At 36.7% G+C, this 18,650-nt stretch overlaps 2 protein-coding genes across 12 annotated transcripts in view; both read right to left on the bottom strand.

The window, feature by feature from the left end:
- Positions 1-8,276, bottom strand: part of LOC139141078 (26S proteasome regulatory subunit 6A-B) — a 48,082-nt gene extending 39,806 nt beyond the window's left edge. The window contains exons 1-3 of one of the 2 annotated variants that reach the window (XM_070710652.1): positions 8,156-8,276; positions 7,655-7,735; positions 3,625-3,750 (exon numbers count right to left, since the gene is read on the bottom strand). In XM_070710652.1, coding sequence (XP_070566753.1) covers positions 3,625-3,750; positions 7,655-7,735; positions 8,156-8,200 — 252 coding nt within the window. In that variant the 5' untranslated portion in view covers positions 8,201-8,276. The remainder of the gene's footprint in view (positions 1-3,624; positions 3,751-7,654; positions 7,736-8,155) is intronic. The other variant, XM_070710651.1, reaches the window with a different exon arrangement.
- A 1,797-nt stretch (positions 8,277-10,073) lies between these two features.
- The window catches only part of LOC139141080 (bifunctional arginine demethylase and lysyl-hydroxylase PSR-like), a 39,333-nt gene continuing 30,756 nt past the window's right edge, over positions 10,074-18,650 (bottom strand). For 5 of the 10 annotated variants that reach the window (XM_070710653.1, XM_070710658.1, XM_070710654.1 and 2 more), the window contains 3 exons: positions 16,320-16,502; positions 15,663-15,750; positions 10,074-12,252 (listed from right to left, as the gene is read on the bottom strand). In XM_070710653.1, the coding sequence (XP_070566754.1) occupies positions 12,136-12,252; positions 15,663-15,750; positions 16,320-16,502 (388 nt within the window). In that variant the 3' untranslated portion in view covers positions 10,074-12,135. The remainder of the gene's footprint in view (positions 12,253-15,662; positions 15,751-16,319; positions 16,503-18,650) is intronic. The other 5 variants (XR_011554125.1, XR_011554128.1, XR_011554127.1 and 2 more) reach the window with 3 other exon arrangements.

The raw sequence follows: 18,650 nt of genomic DNA, 5'->3' as shown, positions 1-18,650 counted from the left end.
ATCATGTAACACTTTCATTGCACTGTTTACACAGATTGCATAATTGCTGTAAATAGCACATGAGGAATCTTACAGCCCAGCTTTACCATAAAAACCCTATCACTTTGACCACTCTTTTAATTGACCACTCTATTTTTTCCTCAAAAAGTAATCTTATTTTATCCTTACCAAGTCAACCATAAATAGAAATTAGAACTTTCTCTATCTCTATTTATTTGACCACCCTATCATGACAAACTATTATGAGCAATTTCTTTTAGATAACATAAATGGTGGTTCAGAATATATCAACGTTGGGATTCAGGAAAGTTGCCTTTACATGTTCTAATCCTCAATTCACTATGAACTGTCAAAAAAAGTTGAACTTTCTGATAATTCCACACTAAAATTATTTTGGCTTTGATGATTTCCTAATTAATTCAATTATTTAAAATCATATTGATTATTTTTTTCTGGGTGAATTGATAGAGTTTATACAGTACAAGAATTACATACAATGTAAGTCAAACTTTGACCAATAATGACAAAAAAATTCCTTAAAAATACACATTTGCATATTTCATCACAATTTGAACAAATCTAAGTTGGGTTATCCCTAGGGACCTGTATACCAAATAACAAAGCTGTCTGACCAGCGGTTATGAAGAAGAAGATTTTTTACCAAAAACACCTTTTTTGGCATTAATTTGCCTATTTTCAACAATATCAAAAAATTAAAAAAAAAAGTTTCTCAAAATCATATTTTTAATCTACACAACAAATATCAAATCAGTAAGTACTGCGGTTCTCAAGATATTTGAGTGGACGGACGCCTCACAAACGGACATACATACATACATACATACATCAGGGTTCTCAAAAATTTTTGAAGTTGGCGGAAAATTCAGAAAAGTAGGCGGTTAGCTAATGTGTGCAACCAGGTTCCCTGGGCGGGGGGGGGGGGGGGGGGGGAGATAGTTCTAAGCAATTTCAAGCATTCTTATACAGTGTATAAAGGCTATTCCAACATACACACAGGAGGGAGGGTTCAAGCGGGGGGTCCCCTCCCTGAAAGCAAGAAATTTTTAAAATTTGAAGACATTTTGGAATAATTTCATGCATTATTGTACTGTATGAAAAACTATTTCAGCATGAGAGTGTTAAGGATTATTTTTAAATTTGAAGACATTTCTGAGCAATTTCATGCATTCTTATACAGTGTATAAAAGGCTATTTAACATACACAAAGGGGGAGGGTTTCAGGGACGTGACGGGGGTGGGCAAGAAATTTTTAAATTTTGAAGACATTTTGGAGTAATTTTATGCATTCTTGTACAGTATTAAAGACCGTTTCAGCATACAGAATAATCATTATCATTGCCAATTACAACATGTTTTCAAGGGATAAAGTTTTAAAAAAAGTCAGAAAAATTAATTTGATATCACTTGGGCCTGTCAACTACATTCAGTTGACAAGGATAATAGCAAAATTTCACCAGACTGTTGTGTAGAATTATGTTTAGCTCATGACTTGAACAAACATTTTGAAATACATCATAGAATGGGGCCTAGGGTTTTCACAACCCAGGTAACGATCCGCTAGAATCCTGACCAGCCTGGCTGTACAAAGTGTTTTACTGATTTAAATAAACTTGATTGAAGATACAGTAAAATCAAAGAGTTTATTCAATTCAATGAATTATAGGAACACAATTTTCAGTGATTTAATTCACTGTACTAATTTCACAATAAAACGAATCCGCGAGCTGATTATTGATTTTTTGCTGATGTTGAATATAATTGAAAAAGAGAGCTAAATTTCAGTGTTCATGTTTGATAAAACCTCAAACTATAAACGACACTGAACGCCAGCCTGTACTACACTGGTAGTCAATTGTAACACAGTACACACAACGCGATATCGGTCGACCTGAAATTTGACACTGTGATCGACGTAGCGTTTCAAAAGTACGAAAAGTGAGACTAAGTAATTTTTTGTTTATTTAGATTTGACCTAAACCTCCCATAACCAACAGACAAAGTCACAAAATCAAAGTTTTCAAGCGTCGACTTTCTCTTCCGCGATGCACACAACCACAGCCCCTCCACAAAGCGCGATGTCGATCGACTTGAGTTGAATATTGACATCGTGATCGACCATGGATAGATTGACGTGGCGTTTCGAAAGTATGAACACTGAGACTCAGTAACTTGTGGTCGCTTTAGATTTTATCAAAACCTACCAAACCCATCAGACTAGGCCCTACTCTTGCGCAGAAAACCAAAGCTCTCAAGCGTCGACTTTCTCTTCCGCGTTTGAGCGAAACAAAAGTCGGCTTCATTCGGAAATGGTCGGCTATTCGCGGGCATAACGTAATTGTATGTTAGTCCAATTTTCGGCTATACCCGATGTGAACGTCGGAATAATTCGGGCTGTGATCGGGCGAGCGAGGTTGACCTCGAGAGCGATGCCCAGTGTATAGTACAACACGTTCGCTGATCGCGGTACTACAGTGATAGCAACAAGTTCACCGCGTAAATTGCTAGACTACATATACCCACATCGGCACTTCTGAAATATTATCTGCGGCTTGCAAGACCACCAAAAAAATCTAATTATTGTTATCTAAACCAGAATTTCCGGGCCAGAGAGCGAAACAGTGCTGTAAAGTAGCCGGCCAAAATACGAAAGTAGCCGGTCAATTTGGCCGGCATCCGGCTAAAAATGAACACGCTGTACATACATACATACATACAGACTGACGCCGGACGCCGGACGGATACCCATCCCAATAGCTTCTATAGACTATAGTCTATAGTAGCTAATAAAAAAATGATTCCCCCTGGATTGGCTTGAACCTGTAGTGACTTCATTGAACTGTGGTCTGCACTATGCAATGTCAAATCAACATAACTATACTACCAGATCCATTATTGGCATGTCCTGACGGCAAAGTAAAATCTAGACCACATGGTGTAAGCTACTTGAAGAATAGTTTAGACAATTGGATATCTCAATTTATTGCCGAATATACTGTATTACATCATACACCAGTATATTGATGGCGCAAATGCAGTGATCTGATTGGTGGAGACGCGAAAAGAACTGTGGTATATTCGCGATATAACATGGCTGGCACACGCGCAAACTCTCGGCAAGAGCCAAAATCCTTTTTTTGACGTTCTATGCCAGAATTTCAATATACTATTATGATATAATAGCAATAAATTACACACATCAACTGTATATCACGATATTTTGACCAGTTCACTTCATATATGCACTCGCTATCGCTCGTGCATATATGTCGTGAACTGGTAAGAACCTCGTGGTATACCATCGCTGGGTGTGCTTTATTGCTTAATATATATTCCTCTCAGCAAGTTGACACCTTTGAAGATGCTACAAACTTTTATGCGTAATCACCATTGCAGTTTGGAACACCAAGAGAACACAATAGAAAGTAATCCATGTTGTCTATTGATGCTGTCACAGTATTGGCACAACATCACTTCAACATATATCATCATTTTCATGACTTAATCACTGTCTAGAAAACAGAAAGTAAAAATGATTAAATTTTCTTTGGAATCTGGAAATTTTAGATCCTACATCATCAAAAGCACACTATAAATTTGACTTACCTCTATGACATTTGATACTAGATAAGGTAAAGTTTTGTTGACTTTGATTTTTTCTGTATTTTCTTTGATTTTTTCTTTCTGGGCTTGCAGTTCATGGGATATCCTCATAGTCTCACTTTTCATAATCTACAGATGCAAATAAAAATGAATGCAAACCAGATTTGTAAGAATTGAATTCCACTCAAATTCTCAGCTCAGGGCTCGAAATACTTTTTTTCAAACACCTGTCCACTGGACAAGTCAAAATAAAAAGTACCTGTCCCAGTGAGAAAAGTACCTGTCCTAAATGGCACAATTTATTCTAAGAAATGATACTAGTTTCAATTCAATTCAATAAACTCATGCCTGTATCATATGCAAACTGGCGTAACAACAGTGTCAAGATAGCTCTGAGATATCTTCCAATCTAAGAGATTTGAGACATGACCTTAGATAAATCAATATAGCTGCCTCCTGTAAACAGTGATTAGATATTATCGAATTTTCTTTTATTTTTTCTCTCAGGTAAATATCCAAATAATGATTTTCAAAATTGTAAAAGGTATATACTGTAACAGCGTTTTTTGTTAACGCAAAATCCTGCGTATTTACGCAAAATAGTCTGAAATACGCAAAAAAATCATGACTGCGTAAACTAATTAATACGCCTTGAGAAATGCCGCCCCATGACACGGACGTACTTGGCTCACACTACATTGCCTCAACGTGGTTCAATGCAGGACAAAAATAGAACATATGCACCTGCTTGCAAGTGACATTTATCATGATGCAACATTTTAGACTTGAGCGGACGGCAACTCTTTATGAAACCTTGTATTTCATCACCACAAAGCATTGTCAATCAGTTCTGTATAGACAATGACACTACAGATGCAAAAAATTGGAGAATCCATCGAGTCTACGTTGTTGGTAACACAATACAGTTAATCATGGTCATTTAACACTTTCCAAATAACATGCGACCTAATAGGTCGCATGTTATTTGGAAAGTGTTTACGGGTGACCATTTACACTCTGTAGGGTTGCATCTTGAGAGCTCCCGCTGGATTTTGATCAGTATCTGCTTTTTGTTGGCCCTTTGAAAACACTAATTTCATTGTCAGAAAGTATTTTCTTTGAAACTTTGAACATGAAGTCATTAGGCTGCTCAACGATCATATACGAGACATGCATCATGGCATTGCAAGCGTTCAGCTACTATACCTTGAAGCCCCCCGTGTTATTGTTTTTTGTTAACAGAGCATGCGCATTAAAGGAAACCCCCAAGTTCGACAGAAAAGACTACCCAACTCACTTCAGATACCTATTCTCACCAACATCGTACGAGTTGTTGATACATTTTACGCAAATAAGAACCAAGTTGCGTAAAATCGTACGCAAGTTTTGAAATTGTAACGGAAACGCTGTTATATAAATTTAAACTTATGAATATTTGCTGTAGTCAATAGGTTGAAATACTGGTTGCAGGCTGAAAAAACCTACCTGTCCACTTGGACAAGTGCTTTTCAAAACTACTTGTCCCAGGCCAAATTTCACTTGTCCGGGACAGGCAGACAGGTAATATTTCGAGCCCTGAAAAATGACAAAAATTGCCCCAAAACAGTAATATTTCCAATTTTGTCGTAATTTCAACAATTAGAAGGGTAACATCCTTGCAAACGTCAAATCCAAATTTGAGAGCAATCGGGCTAGCGGTTTCAGAGAAGAATAAATTTTACTTAAAATGAGAAAAATAACCAAAAAATTCAGCAAAAATATAAAATTCAAGATATCTTCACGATATGCATCAAACTGATTTTGATCAACCTTAGTAACCTGTATACCAAATATCAAAGCTATCAGATTAGTTATTCTTGAATAAAAAAAAATTTGACCAAAAATTTGGAAAATTGCCCCAAAATTACAAATATGAAAATTTCAATTCAATTTGTATACACTTGACTGAGGTCATCCTGAGGAACATGTATACCAATTTTCAAAGCAATCAGATTAGTGGTTTCTGAGTTAACCATTTTTTGACTAAAAACTGAAAAAATTACCTGAAAAATAGAAACATGCAAATTTCATCCCAAATTTTAAACACCTACTTTAGAATACCTAAAGGAACCTGCACACCAAGTTTCAACCCTATCTGACCAACAGTTACAGAGTTTTAGCAATTTGCAGGGTTTTTCCTTTTTTCCCCCTCATTTGCATATTTTTGACACTGACAAGTTCATTTGAACAAATTCACATCTCCACCCCTAGGTGCACCTGTACACCAAATACTAAGACAGTAGGTTCTGCCGTTTAGCTGTTTTTGATGTGGACGGACATACATACATACATACATACATATATACAGACATGCAAATGGGATGCAAATGAACTGATTCAGCTTATACGATAACCTCACATTGGTATACCAAATGTGAGCTAAAAATTGCCTTAAAAATACAAATGTGCAAATTTCACCACGATTTGAACAAATCTGACTGAAGTCACCCTAAGTAAACTGCATATCAAATTTCAAATCAATCGGACAAGCGGTTTCAGAGAAGAAGACTTTTTTACCGAAAACACCAAAAAATGCTCCAAAAATACAAATATGCAAATTTCACCACGATTTGAATAAACTTAAGTGAGGTCACCTCAAGTGAACTGCATATAAAATTTCGAAGCAATTGGACTTGCGGTTTCAGAGGAGAAGGCAATTGTTGACGGACGACGACAACGGACAACGACGGAAAATCAACCTATTTGATAAGCTCCGCGTCACTGGCAGCGGAGCTAAAATTTTCATTGTAGACCACACGGACAAATGTGTTTCAAATGATTTTGGCGAGAATGCATACATTGCTATCCATTATCACAGCAGTAGCAGCAGTCGAATAGCTGCAGGTCTGAAGGCAAAGGTTACGCATATAGATTTGACGGCTGGAGTTGAAAGAGTCAGCAAAGCACAGTACAATTGTACACTAAGCATGTTAAATAATTGAATGAAAAATAGCATTGACAATTAGAAATATTAGTGATAGTGCCGGTCCCAGACAAAAATTGACTTGGGAGGAAAAAAAACACAGCACTGAAACTACTTTGGCTGTAATAGTTAAGTATTGAAACAACCGGTTACTGGGAGATTGACACATGATTAACTGGGGAATAGTTGACTTTTCAGATTTTCAGACTCAAATTTACACCTCAACTCTAACATCAATTAGTTTTATTCATTCTATACTATTACCAGTTATGAACTGCAATGAAATGTGAAATATGTGGTGTAAGACCGTTTCAAAATTGACAGATTTACTGGTTGGAAAGTCTCTGTCTTGGTAAATCCTCGGAATTCAAGATTGCCTGATTATGTACATCTCCATGTAAGTTCTGTAGAGGATGTATACTGTTACAGTCCTCTGGCGTTAATCACTTATGAATTGTTGTATGTAATACGGTTTAACCCATTTCCTGCCAGACAGTATCACTTCCCCATCAGCCAAGTCAATTAAGTGGTTTTGAGCCAAAACATGGCATATTTTCACCCACTTGGCTTGGTATGTTATAGCATTTTTAGTCCATAAAAATCAATTTTACAGTATTTATGCCTTCAACTAAATGTTCAATACTATGTTAAAATACACCATATGAAATATTGTGTTTCATTAATTTTAACCATCTTGACCTGATGGTGAAAAATGGACTTGGCAGGAAAAGGGTTATGCCTTTCCGTATCAAAATATGTTTCATTTTTCTATTTTATGTCATCAATTCTTGTTCATGATAGTTTGAGAGTTCCGAGATTTTAATTTTGATGTGAACTTTGCAAAGTTCCTGAGATCTAAATCTGAGATTCTGAAAAGTAAACTCTACCGATCGACTTTTGCATAAATGTGACTTAGACAGGACATTTATAAGCCTTCTAGCAGGGTCCATAGACAAACGATAGAAATATTTACATATACCACTTGGGAAAAAAGAGGATTGATTTATATAATTATGTACTTGTCACAAGAATCTCCCTGTACTCTTCTGTTCATCCTATTCATTTACTCACTTTAATTTCGTTATCAAGAAGCCTCGTCCTTTGAATAATTTCTTCAGTTGACATCCGTAACACTTCCTCGCCGATGGACTCCTGTAAGTGTAACGGTGAAATAATGCATACTCATTGTGTGTACATATTGCCACACATCGTTGTTCCCGTTCGCCTGAAGTGCAGTTACCATGACACTTATGTCTCTGGAATCACGAACAACACAGGCTAGTTGACAGCTGATTGTCTATACTTATTTCAAATTTTATAAATGCAGATGAGATAGAGTGCTTGTGTCAAAATTTTCTACATAGTCTGCGAAAAGCTAAGCATGTATGCACGCGTGCATGTTCAAAATCAATGACTAATGATAATGGTTACTATGATCACTTTCGAAAGCTTGTGTCACGATGATTTTCCAGATATAATTTAGAGGTCTACATAGCTCTAGTCTTCCACGTTACAAGATATGTTTCTAGTGGAAATAAACTACATATTAGGGAAAATCACTATGAAATTTACCTCTCCATCCTCCCAAATCGCCTTGTCCTCTAAGGTCTGCGCCATTTTGGATTTAGTTTGTTTGAGAAAGCGTGTCTCCTCTGCACCGAAAACTTGACTGCGCGATCTGTCGACTGGGGGCGCACTTCGAACCAGAACGGGAAGGTGCATGGATGGTGATCACACGGACAGCAAGCACCAGCCTCTACAAAATATGGAGGGAATGTGGTCAGTACAACCACAGTCCCTCAAACCACAATAGAAATGACAGTTGCAGTTTTCTGTAAAATACTTCCTATTTTTTTATCAGTCTAATATGAAATGCAAGGGAAGACAATGCTACATGCAGCTTATACTTTTACTTTATTGCTCAGGCAACTACAGAATAACTTTTTAATATAGAAAGTACTCATAATTTGATCGTTCATGATGACACGTTTATTATTGTAATGGACCCCTTTCATGCTGGATAAAGGTGTATGATAAACTTTTTGCATCAGAGAACTAATAGAAGCAACTATTGAGTTACTGTTGATCCTGTCAAGACAAAGGGCCATCAAATGACTTCAATTATCTGCCGTTGGTACCGGTGGTGCTCTTTTCTTTACAAAGAGCCTGTCCAACGATATTTTTACTGGAACCAACAAAATATTTTTAAGGCTCTAGGATTACCTAGAGGCAGAACATCACGACAGGAAAATGGAAAGTTGACTGTAATCTCTGTCAAAGCTATTCAAATTTACTATTATATTCATACGGGTTGAAACTATTCTTCCTGATCATGTTATTGCCTGGAAATTGAAAATTATAATAACATTATAGGGCAACATGCAGAATGTAAAATGGAAACGTGAACAAAAAGCACACTTTTGCTAAACTGCATGTTGAGGATGAATGGGACAAGTATTTAAGTTGTATAACAAAAGTCCCAGCTCTGCAGCTGATTTATGTCTGCCGTACTTTCAAACTTACAGTTTACTCTTTAAATAAATGACACAATTACACCACAAAAAAGGTTTCTGTTTAAAGTAAAATGACATAACCTAGAAAAACCCTCTGACCCTAAACATTTTTTTCACATTTTCAAATACAAGTGAATTTTCTATTTTAACTATATTTTATGTGTCTCAGCCAACGACAAACAAATAAAAAAAATTCCTCTAACCCACCCACCATGATTTTCAGAGGCAAGTTACCAAGTATACACATAATTTTAGTTGGCCTTAGGTATTCACTATTTTGCTTTTGTGAAAATTTATTTTTTACCCCGGTTTCAAATGTTTGTAAAAAAATTTCACAATGACCTCTTATTCTTAGTTGTGGGTCAGATTTGTACAGAGCAAGAAATCATTTTGAAGAAAATGATACACTAAAGCTACACAGTACGCTGATGATGTGCTCCCTGGCAAAACATGGTTTAACCCTTTGAGCGCCAAAGTCAATTTTTGTGGCCTTTATAAAATATACCCTAGGCCCTGTCAAGTTTTTTTTCAGATTTTTGCAGAAATTTTGATACAAATCTGCAGCCAGCGAAATGTGATGTCCATTTGGGCCAAAATTATCAAAAACTTTACAGGAAATTCATAAAAACTGGTGAAATGTTGCAGTAAAATCTTGGTGGGAAAAATTGCAACAACCCAAGGGTTAAGTTAACATGAATCATACTCTTCATACGGACTTTTGACGGGATGCACCTGCCTGTTTCATGACAATTTTTTCTTCAGCAAGTGAACAAAGTATGAAATAATTAATTAGTTTCTACATCAAAATATAAGATGATGAAAGACAGCTCTGAAAAGTTTACAAAACATTAAATCAAGTGGCATCAAAAAATAAGATACTTTGCAATTAAAAGAGCCACAAAAATATCTAAAACTATATTGTATTATGAATGAAAAATAAAATCTTTCATAAAAGATGAAACAACAAATATGCTAAATTATCTTTGTATATTGCACAATTTATTTCACATCATTTATCAATGACCATGTCAAAACTAGAACTCTAATCACTTTGATACAAAAATGCATAAACTAACTCTAGTAAACGTGTACACTGATCCAAGTTGAAGAGAGCTGCTGTCTAGGTAACTAATAGTACTGAATGTAGAAATAACTTCAATTAAAAAAAAAAGTGAAGCTGAAACAGACTCTGAGTAGACGGTGAAGGTATACAGCATACTGTACTAAAATGAAGTTCTGAAAGGATCATTGTTGAAATACACACAAAGCAAAATGTACATTTCTTCAAGACCTCTACCGGGGTATGTGTACAAGGTGACTACACAAATATCATGAAATCAATTTGTGATGATCTCATCCCCACTGTAAGCAGTTTCATTGCTTAAAGGTGTTCCCTGCACTTCCTTCCTTCAAACCCTTTCACCACCATGGTTTGGCTCTAACCCTTTCCCCACCATGGTTTGGCTCTAACCCTTTCCCCACCATGGTTTGGCCCTAACCCTTTCCCCACCATGGTTTGGCCCTAACCCTTTCCCCACCATGGTTTGGCCCTAACCCTTTCACCACCATGGCTTGGCCCTAACCCTTTCACCACCATGGTTTGGCCCAAACCCTTTAACCACCATGGTTTGGGCCAAACCCTTTCACCACCATGGTTTGGCCCTAACCCTTTCACCACCATGGTTTGGCCCTAACCCTTTCAACACCATGGTTTGGCCCTAACCCTTTCACCACCATGGTTTGGCCCTAACCATTTCAACACCATGGTTTGGCCCTAACCCTTTGGTTTGGCCCTAACCCTTTCAACACCATGGTTTGGCCCTAACCCTTTCACCACCTTGGTTTGGCCCCTATAACCCTTTAACCACCATGGTTTGGCCCAAACCCTTTCACCACCATGGTTTGGCCCTAACCCTTTGTTATAAATGGTTAGTGTGGATCTGTTCAAAGGGAATTGAAGAGAGAGGGAGATAGGGATCAAGTTACATTGTACTCCAAACAACTCAGGAGATAAAAATGTTAAGAATGTTCTTTTCACAAATAGCACTTAAATCTATAAATCTATAAAAACTGCAGCTTCTTGGCAAAATAAAACATGACAAAAGTCTAAATACAAATGAAAATAAAACCTACACATCGTCTTGGATCATGTGTATGATAGTACACACCAGTATATGAATTCACAAAGTAGGAATAGAAGTGATGTGTAAAATATGTACACTACAGAATATGAATTCACAAAGTAGAAATGGCAAATCTATACTATCTAGCAAACTTTTAATAATTTATGTCAGAAAATAAAGTTACAAAATTTAAAAATAGTCTCTTTTCTCAAGGAACTTACTGACAATAATGGTTACTAAGAAGTACTATGATATGGTATTTCTTAAAATGAGGTTTTTCATCAACAATGATATTCTATGCATTTACACCCATTATATTAAAATTTACCAGAGATTTATACAATGTTCTTTATCCATCATATTTTTACATTTCCCAGAGAAGCAAAAGAATTGCAGGTGATAAAATTAGATAACCACAGCAACAGATATTCATGGATTGTGCATTCTACATTAACTCCTGAAATAATATTTCTCACTGCAAGATTCCACAGCAAATTACAGACAAATGATTATCTGCGTCATGAATGGAATTTGTTTCCTAATACAACAATTCCAGCTAATTTTTTAAATATCACTGTTCAGTCACAAATGTTACTTGGCCCTGTCTGTAAAAAGCTGGATTTAAATACATGATTCTATAAATCATCAATATTGCTAAAGTTTATTTCATATTGCCTTAAAGAGCATGATGACTTTCCTTAAACAACGTCCCCTACAACTGCTAAAATAAAGTGTCTAATAAACAATAGAAATGCCTAAAATTCAAAGTTCAAGACCAACATACATCCAACATGGTCATGTATCCCAAGATCATTATGATACATTTGTCAGTCTGTACACATACATGTAAGGTCATGTATCTTCTAACAAAATTATTGGCACAATGAGAATACCATAATCATCAAATTACACATCACTATGGTAACCTTTGTTTATAGAGGTCTTCACCAGCGACCTGCTTCATGATTTTCTCTGTCACTTCTTTTCCCTTTCTCAAGATTTCCTTTGGTAGCAGTGACATTACAGTCTCAACCTGCAAAGAATTTCACACAAATCGTTACTCATCATATATAATTGAAAAATTAAGGTTTACATTGATCTTGACAAATCTTGCTGACTCAATCAGTGGGTTATGAAAGTCTTTCCTCATGTCAAAGCACTTTAAAATATTAAGAAAAGTTAAGTTCCTTACATAAAAGACATAAAATTCTTGAATTCAACAAGACAGACAAGAACAGTACACATTAGGGGAAGGCTGCATTAACTTGCATGGTACCTGAAACCCGAGTCCTTGCCTGACCAACTCGGGTGACAAACAGAAGACTTTTAATCCCCAAGGTGTGAATGTTCCATTGTTATGTTTATCTAATCCAGCTGGTGCCATTGTAGTGCCATTGTAGGAAAGGCAGGTCTGTGAAATTGATCCTCTAGGGAAGTCGGGTATTCCTAAGTTAATGGAGCTTTCCCGTAATGAATTAAAAGAAAGAAATAAAAAAATTGTAACAACACATAACATTAAAGGGTCAGTAATGCTAACTTTTGATGATTTTTCTAATTATAATCTTTATTTTATATATGAATACCAAGATGTTGAATCACTCGCTAATTAGTTTGTAATTGTTGTGTCTACACGTGTTAAATGTATTATTATTGTTCACAGTTGAATTCTGTTCAGTAACCAGAATTCACTTGTCAACAATAACAATGCAGTTTAAACATGTACAAGCTGAGTTGACAAGCTGAGTTGACAAGCTGAATACAGTGAATCATTAGGGGAAGGCTCCATTAACTCGGATGGTACCTGAAACCCGAGTTGCTGCCTGTCAACTCGGGTGACAAACAGAAGACTTTTAATCCCCAAAGGTGTTAATGTTCCATTGTTGCATTTATCTTATCCAGCTGGTGCCATGATAGGAACATTAGGGCTGTAACAACTCACTCAATACCACGGGCACCCACATATGCTTGCACATGGAACTATATTGACAGGAAAAAGTGAACTAACCACTTTTCAATGCAAGTAATATAGTTTCTTCTTTAATTTAGGCTCTAAACTAAGTTTTAGAAATATGGTGAAACAAAATATCGTTCTTCGTTCATTTTCATTCAAGTTTCCTATTTTCGGACGCTTCACTTCAGTAACGCGCATTGATCATATATGCAAATATGATCAGAACAGTATGGAACGTTCTTTCCACGTGTCCAGCTTTTTCATGCACATGCAGACAACGTAACGTGTCCTTACTCCAAGAGCTGCGCGTATCCTGTGACATCTCCGACAAAAAGAACGAAATCAATGAATTGCTAGCCAGAAACCGTTTGTAACAGTATGGCCATTCTTACATATAAGAAAGGAGAAATGGTAGAGGCAGTTGACGAGGCCGGCCGGTGGACGGTAGCATGAGTAATTGACTGTGACACAGAGCCAGAAGACAATGGAAAAATTTCAGTGACTTTCCCAGGGTGGAGAAGAAAATTCAATATGACTGTTTCTCCCAAAGTCAAAAGACAAAGTCCTACTCTTATGCAGAAAATCAGAGTTTTAAAGCGTAGACTTTCCCTTCCACTTAACCACGGCCCCTCCACAAAACGCGATGTCGATCGACTTGAATATTGACACTATGATCGACCATGGATGGATTGACGTGGCGTTTCAAAAGTATGAAAAATGAGACTCAGTAACTTTTGGTCGCTTTACATTTGATCAAAAACCTACCAAACCCATCAGACAAGGCCCTACTCTTACACAGAAAACCAAAGCTCTCAAGCGTCGACTTTCTCTTCCGCGTTTGACTTTCTTCTCTTTCGCGTTTGAGAGAAACAAACGTCGGCTTTATTCGGAAATGGTCGGCTATTTGTGGGCGTAACGTCAGTCCAATGGTAAGCTACACCCGATGTGAACGTCGGAATAATTTGGGCTGTAGTCGGGAAAGCAAGGTTGACCTCGAGAGCGATTCCCAGTACAGTACACGTTCGCAGATCGCGGTACTACAGGCTGATACTAGATAGCAACAAGTTCACCGCGTAAATTGCTAGACTACGGTACAAATAGCCACATCGGCACTTCTGAAATGTTATCTCCGGCTTGCAAGACAACAAAAATATCAAAATATTATTATCAAAACCATAATTTCGGGGCTAGAGAGCGAAACATTGCTGAAAAGTAGCCGGCCAAAATACGGAAGTAGCCGGTCAATTTGGCCGGCATCCGGCTAAAAATGAACACGCTGCAAACGGAGAGGCTTGTTGCGATGGACAAGTAGCCTTTGGCTTTTTGACCAGAAAAATAAGTGAGTGTTCATTGATAATTCAAAGACTGGATCCGTTGACACCAAAGTTTGCTCGTGACTTTTATTGCATTGCATGCACCTTTCCGCAATGCCACTCATTGAGTCTGAACTGAAATTGAAAGAGTATGTTTTAGTAAAAGTCCTGTTTTGTTGTGCTGATTTTCGCTACCGTACTTTCTTTTATAGGGTTATAAACATTCATACAAAGCAAAAAATCGTCAGTTTGTCTCCTTTCGATCGTACAGAGATATTGTGTGACAGGAAAACTTTAGTTCAAAGGGCAATCATCTTTGTGAACGTACCCTCAACAAGCTTAAATAGCTTTTCGTATGCAAAATCAGCGTACGTTAATTAACTGCTGGTATTGTTTAAACAGCATTTTATTGAAAGGGATTCTATAGTACCATTTTTTTGTAAACTTTTCATGCAATTTTATGAACTAAATGATGACCTCAAAGTAACAGCAAGTGCTGGACGGCACTTTTAACGCTGGTCGGAAATCCTGAGTGCTGGACAGAGCAGAGCCGTCATCAAGTTAAGCGCCAAATGGCGTGGGCCATGCTAAAAGTAGTTCCGGCAGTGCTAATGTTTTGTTTACACTAAAAGATAATCTGTTCGCATATGTTGACATAGAGATTAATCCTATGATAACCAACTCGGGTTACTCGGGTACTTCTAAGTTAATGGAGCGTTCCCCTAATGTCAAAATGCTTTGTGGAGTGGAACAAGAAATTAAGGTTGACATTAAAAACAAACATAGTTAAAAATTCATAAAAGTTAGCATTACTAGTCCCTTATGGCTCCTCCAAGTAGTGAATGAATAAGTAATTTAAAGAAACCTTTGAAAAAGTACCGACATTTTCTATTATTCTCAAGTTCAAAGGAACAGCTCCTGTTACCTGAAATTACCTTTTGAAAAACATGGTTGTGACTCTCTGAAATGAATGTCTAAGGATCCTTTTATCTCCCCCTCCCCATTGCACTGTACTTGAGTCTGCTTATCCTGTTGGTCACAACAGGAATATACCAAGGTCTGGTAGTTATTATAAAGAGGGGTTACAACCACACTCATTGAGTACAAACCAAAATATGTAAATTGCACTGCGGTTAAATAATTTACAGATTTGTTATCAGTTGTGATATGTATACATACCTGTTGCCGGGGCGACATTGACTCAAATCCAAACGGCAAGTCCTGATCTTCAATATTATCTGCTATTAATATCTCATGGAGGACAATTCTACAGAGAAAACAGAACATAAATAGATACTTTCTCTGACCGAAGCTGACAACACTTGAAAGTTCAAATAGTCACTATGTATCAACAGTTTTTGGTTAACAAATTCATAGACAGATTCAGATTCTTGCCTAATTTCTGCCATTTTTGAAACAATGGCCATAAATTGCCATCTAATTTGAATAAAAAGACCCTACAAAACAACTCAAACCCATGCATTGACAATTAAGGCTAATAAAGTGGGCCAATATTAGAATTTGAATGTCTAGCTTGAAAATCTGAATACTTTTCTGTTTGTAAGGAAAGTGTCGTAAAAACAGTAGATAAACAATCAATACTTCATATAGGCAGAAACAAAGGTGAGTAGCCATGAGTTCCATTTTTCTCTTTACAACATCACAAAAACACACAATAGACTGCTGATTCTGACTGTCGTGATTAAAAAGTACACATGCAAGCAATCTGGGAGCTTAAGAAGCCCAAAATAAATGAAGTTAACTGAACTTGAAATACTTAGAATATGGCAAATCGTATTCTGAGACCAATTTTTGCCTTCTTTTCAGGATACATACTCATAATTGTTTGTATTCATAACTTGGCTGCTGATTGCCATGGTTTCCTCCAGATTGTACGCCTGATGGAACCATCCTGTCGGTATGAGAAGCAACTCCCCTGGGTACTGGTCAAACTCAATGGCTTTGGCATGTTTGAATTTGGGGTATTTCTTAACGTCAACATCTTGGGTGTCAACTGGACTATAAGTGAAAAATGAATCAGAATTGAAGAACTTTGTTGAGAAAGCTGTGACTTTTGAGTAGTAGATTGTGTTGCTATCTTTATGTGAGTTATTAAGGTAGTAAAAGAATTGAACTTTTGTTCAAACTTTTCTCAATGAAACTCTAAGACACATTCTTACCAAATCTAGAATACCATTCAGGGGTCACCATGCAAATTTTGGTACTAGAGAGACGAATTACATATCATTTATTGATATTTGAAATTCAAAATGGCTGCCATCCCTGTGTTAAGTCCCTAGGGAAAATAAAATTTTGATTTTCAAAGAATTAAAACAGTGAAAATATTTGTTACTCCAAGAGCTTTAAAATGAGCCCCCAAAAGTGGTTGATCAGGAAGAGCATTGTAAAAGTTTGAGAGTCTGAATATCTGTCCCCGAGGTGCATTCTACCTTAATAGTAATTTTTCAATACATAAACTATATTGAGAAAGCTGTGACTTTTGAGTGGTAGGTTGTTTTGGCAGCTTTATGTGTGTTGTTAATAGTAATTTTTCAACATGTGAACTATATTGAGAAAGCTGTGACTTTTGAGTGGTAGGTTGTGTTGGCAGCTTTTTGTGTGTTGTTAATAGTAATTTTTCAACATGTGAACTATATTGAGAAAGCTGTGACTTTTGAGTGGTAGGTTGTGTTGGCAGCTTTTTGTGTGTTGTTAATAGTAATTTTTCAACATGTGAACTATATTGAGAAAGCTGTGACTTTTGAGTGGTAGGTTGTGTTGGCAGCTTTTTGTGTGTTGTTAATAGTAATTTTTCAACATGTGAACTATTGAGAAAGCTGTGACTTTTGAACGGTAGATGTGTTGGCAGCTTTTTGCGTTGCTAATAGAAATTTTTCAATACATGAACTATATTGAGAAAACTGGGACTTTTGAGTGGTAAGGGACGGTTCAGAATTTACTTGAGGGGGGGGGGGGTGGAGGATTTTCAGGGGGGGGGGGGGCCACCCATTTTTTCCAAGAAAATTTAGGGGGGCCAGACAAAAATACCAGAATCTTTTAGGGGGGCCAAGGAAAAAAAACATCAATTCAATATTTGCCCAGAATTTCTGATCTCTACAAAAGAGAACCATAGACGCTACCTGGGTGACAGATAAACTCAACATGTTCAGTTAAACTCCTTTAGCTGCCAAATTCGGTAATATTCACAGTGGTTTGTTTTATGCATCTACTGCAGTATCTTGTTCTCCTCCCTGAAGCGTCATGAAATGTCCAGTATTTAGCATGTCAACACAAACCATATAGTGAACAGTCAGGGTTGTTTTGTTGAAAAGAGATCTGGGATCAAGTCCAGACTAGAATTCATTTATCAACAATAACAATGGTCATTTATGTTTGCACTGGTATGTTACTAAATACAGCATTGGGTGTTCTATATAGTGATAGAATAACAAACAAATGCTGATACACAGAGATGAACATTGAAAAAATGCTAAAAATTACAGCAAATGTCTTTTTAAGGTTGGGTTTACCTTGTAGCTTGTAAAGCAGTTGAAAGTTGCATGATAAAGAAGAGTTAATTTATGCAAATGTATGCAAATCACCCGATTTCTTGGCTTCTTTTGCCTCCCAATTTCAAAATTTCCAAATTAGGATGGAAAATGCCAAATAAAATAGTTGTTTTTTTCTACACATACTCTCCTTTCAAGTGAAATATTACATTTCAGAAAATACTGTCTAGTTTTTGACTTAAATTAATTTTCATCATTAATACCAAAATTGAGGTTTTTTACCCGAAATATACACCCACTTCATCCTTTGAGTAAACTACTGCTACCATACTAAACTTTAGAGTCTCTGCTTTTTAAAAATATATGGTATGAGGGGGTTTCCTTGTCATCTTTGATGAGAAATATTGCTTTGAAAAAAACTGTGTTGACAACATGCAGCTCCACCTTAATTCAAACAAAACGACTTGCTACTCTGCCACTTCTTAAAGTAACATGGTCACGTTGGTTCTCTGGGATTTTGTCAGTGTCAGTGTCTGTGTCACTATCATATTCAGAACCAACACCACCATCATCACTCTCAATGACTCCATTGACAGAGGTTTCCCATTCAGAGTCACTGCTATCTGACTCTAACTCATCTGTGACATGAGTTGTTACA

This window comes from Ptychodera flava, chromosome 9 (assembly GCF_041260155.1).
Source record: "Ptychodera flava strain L36383 chromosome 9, AS_Pfla_20210202, whole genome shotgun sequence".
Lineage (NCBI taxonomy): Eukaryota > Metazoa > Hemichordata > Enteropneusta > Ptychoderidae > Ptychodera > Ptychodera flava.
This window is presented reverse-complemented; position numbering and strand designations above follow the sequence as displayed.